Source organism: Eleutherodactylus coqui, chromosome 11 (genome assembly GCF_035609145.1).
Source record: "Eleutherodactylus coqui strain aEleCoq1 chromosome 11, aEleCoq1.hap1, whole genome shotgun sequence".
NCBI lineage: Eukaryota > Metazoa > Chordata > Amphibia > Anura > Eleutherodactylidae > Eleutherodactylus > Eleutherodactylus coqui.
In genome coordinates this window covers 78,953,683-78,967,887 of record NC_089847.1, presented here as the reverse complement: position 1 = coordinate 78,967,887, position 14,205 = coordinate 78,953,683, and the positions used below count along the sequence as shown (strand labels likewise).

The 14,205-nt window shown below is 40.7% G+C and overlaps 1 protein-coding gene across 1 annotated transcript in view; it reads right to left on the bottom strand.

Moving 5' to 3' along the window:
* AHNAK (AHNAK nucleoprotein) overlaps positions 1-14,205 on the bottom strand; it is a 67,694-nt gene that overhangs the window by 19,613 nt on the left and 33,876 nt on the right. The window contains exons 2-4 of the mRNA XM_066582726.1: positions 9,192-9,269; positions 3,038-3,188; positions 2,077-2,264 (exon numbers count right to left, since the gene is read on the bottom strand). Of these exons, the coding sequence (XP_066438823.1) occupies positions 2,077-2,264; positions 3,038-3,188 (339 nt within the window). The 5' untranslated portion in view covers positions 9,192-9,269. The remainder of the gene's footprint in view (positions 1-2,076; positions 2,265-3,037; positions 3,189-9,191; positions 9,270-14,205) is intronic.

Here is a 14,205-nt window from a genome sequence, read left to right as displayed (position 1 = left end):
CGCAAATCGCGTGACCGGGGCCGAAAAATCGCCGGAAAAATCTGCTCCTAGCCGCGTTTCTAGAGATGAGCGAACGTACTCGGATAAGCACTACTCGTCCGAGTAATGTGCTTTATCCGAGTATCGCTGTACTCGTCTTGAAGGATTCGGGGCGCTCCGCTGCTGACAGGTGAGTCGCAGCGGGGAGCGGGGCAGAGCGGGCAGGAGAGAAGGAGAGAGAGATCTCCCCTCCGTTCCTCCCCGCTCTCCCCTGCAGCTCCCCATTCCGCATCGCGTCCCGAATCTTTCAGGACGAGCAGAGAGGTACTCGGATAAAGCACATTACTCGGACGAGTAGTGCTTATCCGAGTACGTTCGCTCATCTCTACGCGTTTCCTTTGAAACGGGCCTGAGCAGTGGAGCGCTGTCCAGCCCATTGAATTCAATGGAGCCAGCAATACAGCCGGCTCCATTGAAAGCAATGGGCTGCAGGCGATCTCAGGATGAATTTTCGGGAAGGGCTTAAAAATATAAGCCCTTCCCTGAAAATCATCCAAAAATGTGTAAAAAGTAAAAAAAAAAATATACTCACCTTGTCCCCGCAGACGGAGTTCAGCCGCGGCCGGCCGGAAGTTCTCCTGAACTGCTGTGAGTAGTATTCAACAGGTGGGGATTTAAAATCCCCGCCTGCCGAATGGGCTGCCTTTAATTGGTCACAGCCCTCACCAATCAGAGGCAGCTCTCACTCACCCATTCATGAATTCATGAATGGGTGAGTGAGTGCTGCCTCTGATTGGCTCAGCGCAGGGACCAATCAGGGGCAGCTCTCAGCTATTGAATGACAGCTGAGAGCTGCCCGATTGGTCCCTGCACTGAGCCAAGAATGCTAAAATTGTGTGAATTGTGTGAATTTCACTGGAATTCACATCGGAATCCTCAATAAAATTTCACCATGTGAACAAGGATTTTTGATGCCACTTATTGTTTTTTTTTTCTCCAGCACAAAATGTGTCAAATTTATCATATTGTTGCATGATGCTGATAAATTTGTTGCATCTTTAAATATGTCTAGAAATACAGAGCTGTCCCTCCACTTTTTACAGCACCCACCTACTGAAGTAAGAATGTTCAAAAATTTTGAGACTCTTTAAAATGTCTCAACTGATAAATCAATCTTAAAAATCTCATTCCACTCAAACCCCGCCCCCTTTTCTAGACACTTTTGAAAATCGTTTAGTTGGGCATAACATCTGTTCTTTTTGGAGCAAAACAATAGTAAGCTTTGTGTAAATTCATTTGGATTACAAAGAAGGAGCATCCTAATCAGATTCTGGCACAAAACCAATAGTAAATATGCTCCATAGTTTATGAGTCCAGTTGTTCATGAAGAGAATGCTCCCTGCGGATCTCTTAGTGACCACTGATGGCTGGATGGTTTTAACAAATACTACTAGCCCTTCCACTCACCTGCATTTAAAAGTAGGAAAATGTTCCCCTTACTAGCATGTAGATGATTTGGCAGGGTTGTTTTTTTTTTCTTATAGGGAGCAAGAATGTAGAATCAGTGGAATAGACAATGGGACTTATTTACTAATACTGTCTAAAGGTTAGACAGTGCAAATTTATACTGGACAGTCTTAAAATGTACCAGATCTATCACAATAACTTTGCTGAATGGTAAATCTGTTGATTTTAAGACTGTCTTGTCTCAAGTTTAGACCACCTTTTATGCCAAAAAGTACACCAAAATTGTGATGCAAGTTGCCAGAATTGGATACAATTGAGCCCATGCCCCTTTTCACTAAGCCATGTCCTTTTTCTGTCAAGCTGGAAAAAGTGTCTAAAAATACATAGTAAATGTGGCACAAAGCATGTAAGACAGTTTTCTGGCGCAATTTGCACTCGAAAGTTGTCATTTTGAGTAGTAAATAAGCCCCTATGTCCTTCTATCATCTATGTTTTACTTTCGATATACTCTATTCCTGGTATTCTTTTCATTACGTGCACTTAAAATAAGCTATAAACACCCATATATGTAAATAAGGCTTTACAATTAGCACAATTATTTCCTCTTATTACTATTTAGAGGTCACTCACCAGAACAACATCAGGACTTTTCAGGCTGAAGACATCATGTGAATAGGTCACACCAGGCTGTGGGGATCGATCCCCTTTTCTCTGTAGCTTTAGGCCCACGGTGTGCTGCCCTACATTCGCCAGTAGCTTTTCAATATCTCCTGATGACATGTTGTCAAAGTAGACAGTCGCGCCTACAATCTGGTCACCTAAATATAGATATTATAAATCAATTCTACAGAAGTTTTTCTCTTCATGGTTATCTATTTTAATTTTCTGAGTCAAGTTTGCAAATATTGGACTTATGAACAAACTACTTTAAAATGGTTGACAGATCTCTTACAGTTTTTACACGGAGTTTCACTAGAATAGCATTCGCTTAGGATGTTAGATATTATGCTAAAGTAAACAATAAGTAAAAATGTGCTCTGGACACATGTAGAATTAAAGTTGATTTCCATTTATATAAAGTGCTGTGCCCACTGGTAAATTACAGGTCTAAACAACTCACAAGTTGATGTATTAGACTTCTATGGTACCTCTACGGTGTCCCTGCAAGCCTACAATTTCATGAGGAGACAATGAAGTGTTTTTTGTGGTATTCTGTATGAACCATGGTGGCTGAAATGCTATCTATTGGCTGTGGTATCAGATTATTTCCTTTTTTTTTTGTTCTTTTTCCCGCTTGCTACAATATCCAGCACCTTTACCTACAATATCCTGCAAGTTATTAGTTCTTTCTCCATCTATAAACTCTGCAACTGCCTGCACATCCCACCACTGTATAGAAAATGGGAAGCTTGGACAGCTTATTCTTGAGATCGAAGGAGATTCAAATTGTTGGACCTGACATTTATGGCATGTCTAATTGGTATACCAAGCTTGTGGTCAGAAAACTCTTCAGTACAATACATGCAATTTAGGTTTTTAATGTTCTGTATGAAGAAGAGGGATAACATATCCATGTTTATGAAGCACTCACCTTCTCGAACAACTCCTGTCTTTGCAGCTGGTGAGTTCTGTACTAGCTGTTTGACGTAAACTCCTTCTTCATTTTGGTCAAGGGTGAGACCCATAGTCCCACTCCCTTGCCAGTTGGGTAGCAAAAGCTCCCTGGTATCCTCCTCCTCCATCTATAAAATATATATACAGGTTACCAATTAAATTGTAAGTCCTAAACCCATGCCAGTTAAAAACTTTGACAAATTTGAAGGCTTGACTGCTTTTGACATACATAAGATGCAAGCTTTTCATAATGCAAAGTAAAAGGGGTATTTCCATCACAGTACAGCTGCAAACAAAAATTATTCAATACGCATTGCAAATAAAGTTTCTTTGCCAAATTTGCAAACTTTCAGTTGTTTGCAAAAACAAGTCAAACAGGAACAATTTAAGGAGCTCATCATAACTAACATGTGGTTTCTCCAAATTCAACACAAAATGCCACTTTTAATGACAATTGCAGTATCTGAATTATTTAACCTCCTGAACAGAATCCCTCATAAGAGGACAATTGCAAATCAGGTGTTGTCTAAGGCACCCCTGGTGCAACTAATCAAGGGCTTCATTAGTTTTAACCGATGTGCTCGAGCTATGCTGGCTGTGACATATGAGTGCACATATCAGAAGTATGGTTAAGTCAAGATAGTGGTTCAGAAAGTTAAGAGAAAAGATCCCTGCCTTGTACAAACAAAGAAAAGGAAACAATAGCAAATATAGCAAAAGCTGAATGTCTATAGAGAAACAGTTGGAAGCAGTTCACAATTTCAAAGTTAAAAGGACCATTGACTATGCTACCTGGACATAGCAGAAAGAGGAAGCTGCCATGAGCTTCCTGAGGAGGGAGGTGGTCAAAGACATTTAGATGACTGCTAATGTCCTTCAGCAAGATTAAATGGTAACAGGCACTGAGATTTTCATTTGCACAGGCGCATACAAAATGCTGAAGGCCTTCATGCTTAAGCTCCAAGATATACACCCAAACTGACCCAAAAGAACAAGAAAAATTTGGCCCCAATATGCTCAAAAACATATACATTTGTCAAAAAAAAATCAAGCCCCTAGAAGGAGTTCTCAGTTTGGTGCAAAACTCGGCATGCAGTTACATCTCAGACAGATATACAAATGATTAGAGTTGTGGTGTGATTGTGAGCTATTTATATTGTTCTTATTTGATTATTTTCTTGCAAACAGGTGAAAGTTTGTAAATTTGGCAAATAAACCTAATTTGCAATGGGGGGTAAATAATTTTGACTGCAGCTGTAAGCTATTCCCTATCCAAAAGGAATAACTTGCTGATTGATCGAGGGAGGTCCGAGTGCTTGAACCCCCTCCGATCCTGAGTTTTCAGCGTGTCCTGAAGTGTCGGCATTGGAAGCCACACATGTACCCCTTCACTCTATTCCCTTAAATGGGAGTGCTGGAGATAGCAGAGTGCTTTATATCAGCTATCTCTGGAAGACCCATTGAAGGGAATAGAGTGTACGAAGTCCTTTGCCAAAACTTTGTGAAGCGGCAGGGCTGAAATCTTGTGATTGATGGGGAGTCAGTGGTTGGACCCCTACTGATCAGCAAATTATGTCCTATCATATGGATAGGTGATAACTTGCAGTGGTGGGAATAACCCCTTTAACTAAAGTCACAGCTAAATTTATCAGTCTTCTGAATAATTTGAGTGAGACCATACATTACAAACGAAATTTGACAGATGTGCGGCCGTGAACAAAGAAAATGCATTCACCGAATGTGTTCATTCATAAAAATATTTTGCGACCATAGCTCCACCATACACTCATTCATATTCTGCCCTCATCTTTAGTCAAACTACCCAGCGGTTTGCATTTCTTCTTCTGCTCTCTATGTAGCCTGATGCAAGATTTATGTTCACCAATGTGTTTTTTTTTTTTACTGGACTAGAAGATTGCCCAAATATATATCAGGCTACGAGGACATTTCAGTAGATAAATAACATTTTTACTCTCACAAGCAAACAAAAAATCCAGACAAGGACATGTATTTATCCCTTCAATGGTTGATAAATATAGGGACCTTTAAGGGGGTTGTCTGGTTGCTGAACAATTTTTTTATTATAGGTGAAAATGTATTAAAATAGTAAAATCGGGGTACTTTTTCGTCCTCTGCCCCAGTGATCCAGCACTGCAGCCCCCACAGTCTTCCTGGTTGTGAAACGGCTACCACTTGACTGCTGCAACAATCAGGTTGTGGCCGTTCCACAATAAAGACCAGGTGGACCACGGGACTGCAGTGCTAGATCACCAGTACAGGGGATGAATAAGTACCTCTGCGTTTGTTACTTAATACATTTAAATAATTAAAAAAATTGGCTGTAGACTAGACAACATAATGATGGAATTACAATGCTGGCCATGCAAGCATGCCATTTTCTCCAGCAAACAGGACTTTTTGTTTAGATAACTTTTCAGCCTAATGCCACTATTCACTACAATGTTATTTACAGGATGGCTTTCCTATGTACAAATAGTGGAACATCTGAAAACAATGATGTAGATGTACTATAATATACTGCTACAAAGACCGTAAGTTAGGATGCTGACCATATAAGGATCTAGAGTGATCTATGTCATCACACTTGAGGAAGGGGGCATTTTTCGCCAAAACACTGTGTGACGTCAGGTCTGAGTGTTGCAGCTAGACTACACTGGTAAGGCGACCTCTGTGTGGATGTGCAAACGTTTTTCATTGAAGTGAAATAAAGAAAGGGCTAGCTTTTCTAGTTCTTGATGAACCTGCTTCACATGTATATAAAAACTGTGATAAAAATGTGCAAACAAACAAAAGCAGAAAAACTGTAGTGTGGAAACTTTGTTACCATGAAAATCTGAGCGCACATACATCCAACCAATCAGAGTGCTCTGCTGCTTTGAACAGTCAGGGAGCAGTGCACTTCACTTAGTGCTAGCTTGTTCTTGATTGCTCTGTGGACTAGATTCCTGCACTGCTGTTCACTTGGTTTGATCTTTGCACTTGGACGCTGGCTTTGTCCTTCCCCTTTGCATTTGTCTGCATTTATCTAAAGATCTCCCGGATTCTAACCTTTGCACACTACTGACCAAGTACCTGCTTAAGTCTTCTGATACCTCATCTGGAACCTACAGTTTTGTATCTGACTTTGCTCTCTTGGCTGTTGCACCTTGTTGTACTAATCCATTCTGCATCTGAATACGCTCACCTGCTACTCCTATTTAGCCAACACCCAACTAACCATGGCCTCTACAGGTGTGCACTGAAATTACAGTCAGCCTACTATATCTCTCTTAACTTTTCCTTCAAGTGTAATAATGTAAAGTTTAAAGTCATATAAAATATTCTGATTTCTAAAATATTCTGTAAAATTGAGCATATCCATAATAACCATTATCTTGACTTTAAAACCCCCAACCATAGAGGTATAAAATTAGCTACTCTTGAAATAATGCACATTTTTGCACTGTACATTAGCTGTGTCTGCTTATTAAGAAAGGGCCAATAAAGTAAATATATTACTGTACCTTTAAATATGGCAATACTCTAGTCTACCAGCAGAGGGGGTGCTATGAGCAGATATACAGTAAATTGATGATGAACACATTTCGAGGATCATATACAAACTACTGAAGATCTAAAATGGAGGTTAAGAGTCTGAGTCATACATACTAACTTTTATGTGTTTAGGACGATTCGGAAAGTTTTGTAAAGCTTCTCAAACGTATACAATTATTACATCAGAATCTTTCACTCGCTTAATACTGTAATATTATATGCTCACTGCAAGGTTATACTGGGAAACAAGGACATTATCAATTTAGAAATATAACAGGGAAAGGAAGGCTGAAGTATGAACCTAACCATACAGATCATATGCAGAGCTTAAAGCTTATAGCAACTAGGAATTGCCATGTTAAAATCCATCAGACTGATCATTCTTTCTCCTGACATCCTTTGTATGGGGAGATCAGATCAACCCTATACATGTCAGATGGTTGGCCAGTCCTACAAAAATCAGTAGATTGAGATAATGTTCATCTAAAGTGTATGAGCACCTTTAAGGGAATCTGTCACCTACTTTTAGCCCTATAAGCTAAGCTTCTGGGCTGAAAATAGGTGACCCAATGGAGTCTGGTGATGTATGCATTATACTTCCCTTCCCCACCATTACACTGGTGTCAGCAGGGGGCGCACAATCAGCTGATTGGTGGGAGTCCCAAGCGGCCGACCCCGGACGATCAACTATAGATGACCCATCCTTAGAATAGGTCATCAATAGTATTTTCCCCGAAAAAAAAACCGTTTAATTTAACATATATCTTTATAAGAGTTGGTTCTTCGTTAGCTTGTTGCAGAGCTTAAAATCCCATTAGATGAAATAACTGTAACGAACAGCAGGAATTCCGCAGTAACGTTGTTTCCTTTTTACTAGTTCGATGCTGAGTGGGTCAGCGGACCACATTGCTGCAGCTGCGGCTCATTCGGAAAGCAATTCTTATTGGCTAGCCTGTCATTAAATATTCCTGGCCTCTGCAATGTGTTGCTAGTTATGGTGTTAGCTGTTAGCTATGCTAATTTTAAATCAGTATTGGTTGTATGTTTCTAATATCTCATTTCCAGTCGAGATTTGTTTTTCTTGCCAGTGTAGTTTTGTTCCTGTGGTTATTTCTAGTCCAGTCCTTGCTTCTTAGCATTGTTTGTTTGAACAAATTTGACAGGTAGTTGTCCAGTGTTAATGCAAAAAACTCCTTTACTATTCGTTCACTATTCGTTATTGTTGACTTTCAGTCAGCATGAAAACCATCACTGGATCACAGGCTTCTCATTTTGTGTAAACGCTCCCTGCTCAGTGCTTCATGTAGAAGGTGAAGAGCTGAGCGAGAAGCTTACCTAAACGCTCTGCACGAGCACTAATGAACTTAGTGGTGATGTCAGCGCTCATGAAGTTGTTTAGACCACTGTCGTCCTGTGTAAATGGGACATTACTCGGGGATAGTGGTGCCTGGTGTTAGGGTCAGCATAAGGGATAGATTAGAGGAGAGCTTATGGGAAAGCTAGAGTTCAAGTCAGTTATTGTCACTTTGATATTATCTGCTCACCATCATTCGTCTGCTCCATTATCTGACTACCATCACCATTATCCATTTGCCATCATTCGCTTAACATCTCCATTCTATTCCAGTCATCTATTGGCGAGTTCCTCTTCTAACATTTTTGTTACCTACTAATGTTGATATGGGCTTCATATTGTAGTTTATTCAACTGTCCCATTGTTACACAATTTGGCCCTACCATAAGTCCTGGAGGTATCTGAGTACTGGCAGATACTGTTATTACCCAAGTAGAGCGAATGCTATAGGGCAGGCCTGCACAAATTGGCAGCAGATAGGGGACAAAATTAAAATAGGCAAACCTTTAGTGGCTGACTTACAAAGTGAGCTGCTGAAAACCTATCTATTCTATAGTTTAATTATTAAACTAAACGTTTGAAAAATTAACAACTTACATTTACTATATACTTAGAAACCTAAGAAAAATCCTAAGCAGAATCACTTATAACGTTTAAGCCCTCCAATGCACTTACTGCAGCATAAACATGACTCAAAATACTGTAGGTTGAAAGAGTGTGCCGCACCGCTGTCCCCGGGTCTACAGGACCTTCCCTGACTTGAATGTGGCAGTGGCCGGTCACATGACTGTCATTCACTGAAGGTCCTTTACCCTGCACAGTCATGTCAGGCTAGCAGTACAGTATAGGCTAGTGTTATATGACTATGATGCAAAGAGGCTTGCTATTATTTTCTATTGGGTAAATACTGATCAGTATTTGCCCAGTAGAAAATATATTATACAAAGACAAGTACTGTTGAAATACTAATGACATATACTTGTATGTCATCTATAACACGTCCATAATATGGATCCATATTTCGGACTTCATAGAGTGATTCAAAGGAAAATTGAGATTCCCTCTAAGGACTTTTGGAAACTGCAAGCAGCAACCTGATTGGTTGTTATCTGCAACCACTCCACTGCATAACCTTTCCCAATTAGAACATGTGGCATGCAATAACTATAATAGGTTGTAATAATATTGTGTATTGTTATAGTAAATAGGGTGGATGGATTACCTTGATATTTTGAGTCGGTTACCTTCTATAAGACCTTGCTGGCTCTGACTGCACGGTTGTTTGCATGAGGACTTCAGGCTATTAGACAGAAAGTAAAACAAAAATTATTAAATACGACATAAGGTATTTTGCCCATTATAAAAATTAGGTATTAAACACAGTGTGCATATAGACAGACCAGGCTGGGTGTGGACCTTTATAAAAACGTGGATATTCATAAAAGCCATGTGAGATTAAATAAACCTCCCTGTGTAAATATCATACAAAGAATTGAAGCTAGTCCCTCTCCTATGGCTACACATCAACAGACCATACGCCCCAAATTATCTAGACAGTGGGACTCTCTATGAAGCCAGGCTGGGTCTAAAACCAATGCTAATGGATTAAAATGCCTGATGTGCACAAGCCTGTCACCAGATCAAATCCAAAACTAAAGAGAGTGAACATGTTTTTTCTATGGGGAGAACAAAACTGCTGCCAGACAGCACTGTTAGGTGGCTTATCTCCCCGAGAACTTCAGCACTGGACACTGAAATTCATTATGCCTAATACATTTTCCCCTGATCTCAGTCGAGAGCTAGGTGGCCCTCATATATATAAGACAGTCATTCTGTCCTGCCAAAGACGATGGGTTTGGTCAACATTTCTCTAATATCTATGTGGGCTTTCCATTTCGGAAATCCCATTTCAACGTGTTTCAAACAGCACAATAATCAACTAACCCATAACATAAATATTATTTCAAAAATGCCCCGTTTGCCAGATATTCTTGTGTATCCACTCTTCTTGTTTACAGTTTGCTGCCAGGGGAACCGGCCACTTCTGCTATTGAGCAGAGGCAGCAGACGCTTCCACATTTGCTACTCCCTCTTTCCTCTTCATCTGGTGGGATCTCAGGAGCGCATGTGAATTAGCTCCTGGCCTGGCCACCACTACCGCTGTGCTCTGCTGTTTCATTCAACAGAAGGGCTTCTGCGCAGTGCAGTACTTGTTCGCGTTGCCAAGAAACCCTTCTATGGAAGGAAATGGCATGGCAGAGAATGGCCAGGCCGGGAGATTGTGTACATGTGAAATAATAATCTTATGGGTGAGTGCATTATTTTGACATTTGCAACACGGAATTTCTGAGATGGGAACACCTCTTTAAGGCTGCCTGCAGACGGGCGGAAATTTCCCACGGAATTTCCGCCCTTGGAAGCTGCCATAGGAGCGCAATCCAAGGCAGACGGCCGTGGTTTGTCCGCGCAACCACGGCATGTTCTATTTCTCTGCGGGGCTCGCAGAAACGTCACTGCCCGGCCGCCGGCTCCGGTCTGCCGGCACATCAAACAGCCGGAGCTGTGGGCGCAGGTGAGTACTCGCTGCTCTCTGCAGGAGCTCCGGTCGGGTCCCGCAGCGAGAATCCTCGCAGCCGGATCCGACCCGCCCGTCTGCAGGCGGCCTAAGACTTCAAGGCTTGTCAAGCAAAGCAACCTGATTGACAAAACAGCCCTAAAACTAACATAGCCAACCTAAAAAAGTCTCCATTCACAATCAATATATAAATGATGCAGAAGACATGTATACATGTTGACTAACTCTGTTATGTGATTATTTTTCTCATATCTAATGGGTAAAGTAGAATATTTTATATCCTTTAGAAAGTATCTAAAGATCACCATCAGATCTTAAAGAATTTTATTTGAAGTTTTGATTGTTCAATAACTTCTATAATTAATAATGTATATCCGCTCTGGGGATTTCTGAGAGTGTTAGATGAGTCAAGAACACAGTACAGCAAACGTTCCTTCAATATTCACACTTCTTGAATGGAAATATGATTAGAATCTAGAGCTGTGATATTATTCATAATAGAGTCACAAACTAATCTTAAAAAGATTCTTACAGATGCTTTACTTTTCCTTAAAGGGGTTTTCCAGTGGAAACTATTGGTGAACTATCCTCAGGACAGGTCAACAATTGGTGATCGGTGAGAATCTAGCACTCAGGAGCTCCGCCAATCCAGCTGTCTTATCAGTAGATTTTGGGGCTCCTGAGCGGCGCTCAGTTGCCGATTTGCTATTTGTGGCTTATCCTAAACATAGGTCAACAATATTTTATCTTAGAAACCCCTTTAAAGATGTTAGATAAAGAGAGAGGAGGTCACATAGAACAGAACATTGTAACAAAAAGGTTTTCATACACATTAGACAAAAGTTGTCCAAACCCAACTGCGGAACTGGATGACTCTTGAATATGTATGGGCCCTCTCTACTTTTCCTACATAAATGTCAAGGCAGAGAAGAACCAGGAACATTGAATTTCAATTCCCGATCCTTTTGTCCCCCTGGAGATAAGCCGCCATCAGAGTTGACTAGCTGCACCTTTCTCTACTGTTTCCAGGTAAAACGCATGAACACTTGTACAAACTGAGCATTTACGTGTTTGGGGCAGTTGGGGGAAATAGCTACCAGCCGAACAAGATTACTATTCAATGGGCTCCACCATATACCCTTACAAAGAATATAGAATCTAAGAGCTTCACGGAAGAGACACTAGAGCTGATTTATATATGTGTCACACATGTTTAAAAAAAAAATCTATTTTGGGGGTGTCACATCTATTTATCAGAATGATGCATTTGAAGTATTTTTACACCACTTATGATGCTTGGTTTTCAAAAAAGGAATGTGATGGGCAGGGCTTGCCAGTCAGAGCTGGGCAGATCTGCAGCATATGTATCACAAGTCAGACGTGGTATAGATAGAACTTGTACGCATTTTTAAATAGCCTGTAGTATTCAAGACATTTGTTTTAGTAAATACCTGTACTTTTCATAAAATAACTAATCTGGAACAGCTTTTTTTGAATTTCTGTATTGTGCTGTTCTTTTTTTCCTCTGTTATTTCTACTGGAAATGTATCAATAAACTAAAAACTGGGTAATACTATATGACTGATTAATAGGGTGTGCCCCCACAAGTCTGACACTATCAAATCAGTGTTGGCAGTGCAGCATCATATAGGAGACACACCCTGTTGGCAAGGGGAACGGTAACACCCAATTGTCAATTTATTCATACATTTCTAAGAGGAATAACACAGGAAAGACACAATGTTTTAACAAAAAAATGCTCCATAATTTTTATTTGATTGGGAATTCACGGATTTACAAAACAGGCATGTAGGGATACTGTTAAGCCCCCAAACATTATTGTTGAATCATCCCACTGTGCCAAAAAATTCTGTGATACTTTGTTATGTTTTGTTTTTTGTAACTAATTTCAGCTGTTTATTTACTAAGATAAGTTAATTTTGAAGAAAACAAGAATAACAATATCAGATTTCTGAACAGCCATGACTGAGGAGGGGCTGTCAGGCGCAGACTTGCAGAGACCGAGCAGGGGCTGAGGGGGTGTGAAGGGGGAAAGGGAAATGTGTTTGGCAGAAACTCTACAGCAACTTTAAAAAAATATATGGGGTTATTAAAAAAGGAAGAAGACTGGGTTTAGAAACAAAGCAAGATTGTTGTGTACTGAGAACAGAGAGGCTTTGAGGTACAGGAATGCGGGGAGGCCATGCAGAGACATGCAGGGGCGGTTGTGTGATCTAGCAGAGCTGGTTTATCCATGTATAATACCATATATACCTCTCCGATTACAGAGAGGGAGTGGAGGGAATCTGCCCAGAGTACATGTCTGCAACATCTGCAGCTGATAATCTACTCCCCCCCCCCCCCCCCCCCAACCCCTCCCGGACTCTAATAAGAGGAAAATATTTCTCAGATTAGAAATCCTCTTATATCCCACATTCTTGGAATTAATAATTGCTAGCGGTTTTACAAACCGCACTTCAATACGTGGGATATTTTCTGGAGGGTACTTACCATGACATCATTGTTGAGTTTTCCTATCAGAATTGAGATTAAGCAACAGCCAAAATTGCCATTACACATATTTGAGTCAAATCCACCCCCTGACCATGTAGATTATTATGAGCACGCTTCTTGGTTTCAATGGAGGGTTTTTCATAGTAATTTGATTTTGAGAAATTAAAATTTATGTAATCTTTTCACAGAATGGAGTGGCCATCAAACATGTGGATTAAGGGTATGATCACACATCACATATAAAACCTGGATTTTGGCTGCGGAATTAATAATAATAATCTTTATTTATATAGCACCAACGTATTCCGCAGCGCTTACAAGACAGGGGCAACAAAAACAAAACCATGGTAACATGTAGTAATCAACAGTAGGGGTGAAGGTCCTGCTCCAACGAGCTTACATACTACAGATAATGGGGTGATACAGAAGGTAAAGGTGCTGGAGATGTGCATGGTATGGCGAGGTGGAGAGTCAGGGATGCCATACACATAGACAATAGTCAGGCATAAGCCGTGTGGTGGCTGAATCGGTATAACTGTAGGGGTGGTTGGTTGCAGCTGGCAGGGATTACAGTCAGTAGGTCAGGGAGCATGTTATCAGGCAGGCTACAGAGGGGTTTGGTTTAGGGAATATGGTATGCCTCCTTCAAGAGGTGTGTTTTTAGAGCACGCCTGAAGTTTTGTGTCGGGGATTGTCCAGATAGTTTTGGATAGAGTTTCAGAGGACTGCTGCTGCTCTGGAGAAGTTTTGGAGGTGGGAATGAGAGGTTCGTGTTAAAGGGGCACTTAAAATCTGAATTCACTCACTGCGATGAATGAATGAATTCTGCTGTAAAAATCCACCATTTCCACAACAAATAGAGAATGCTGTGGATCTGAAAATCTGCACCATGGCTCTGTTTTGCTGCAGATTTTTTCTGCTGTAAGTGAATGGAGTTTGTTAAGACCCTATTCACTTACATTGTCCTGAACATTGTTGCGGAATTTCGGCGTAAACCCGCAGCCGAAATTCGGCAGCAGTTCCAGGAAATGTGATCTCACCCAAAATGATTGAAACTTGAATCCTGAAGAAGAGGAAGTAGATTTTCAAATAAATGTATCCAAAATTCATTGCATTGTGCATGTGAAATGATATAAGGACGTATACT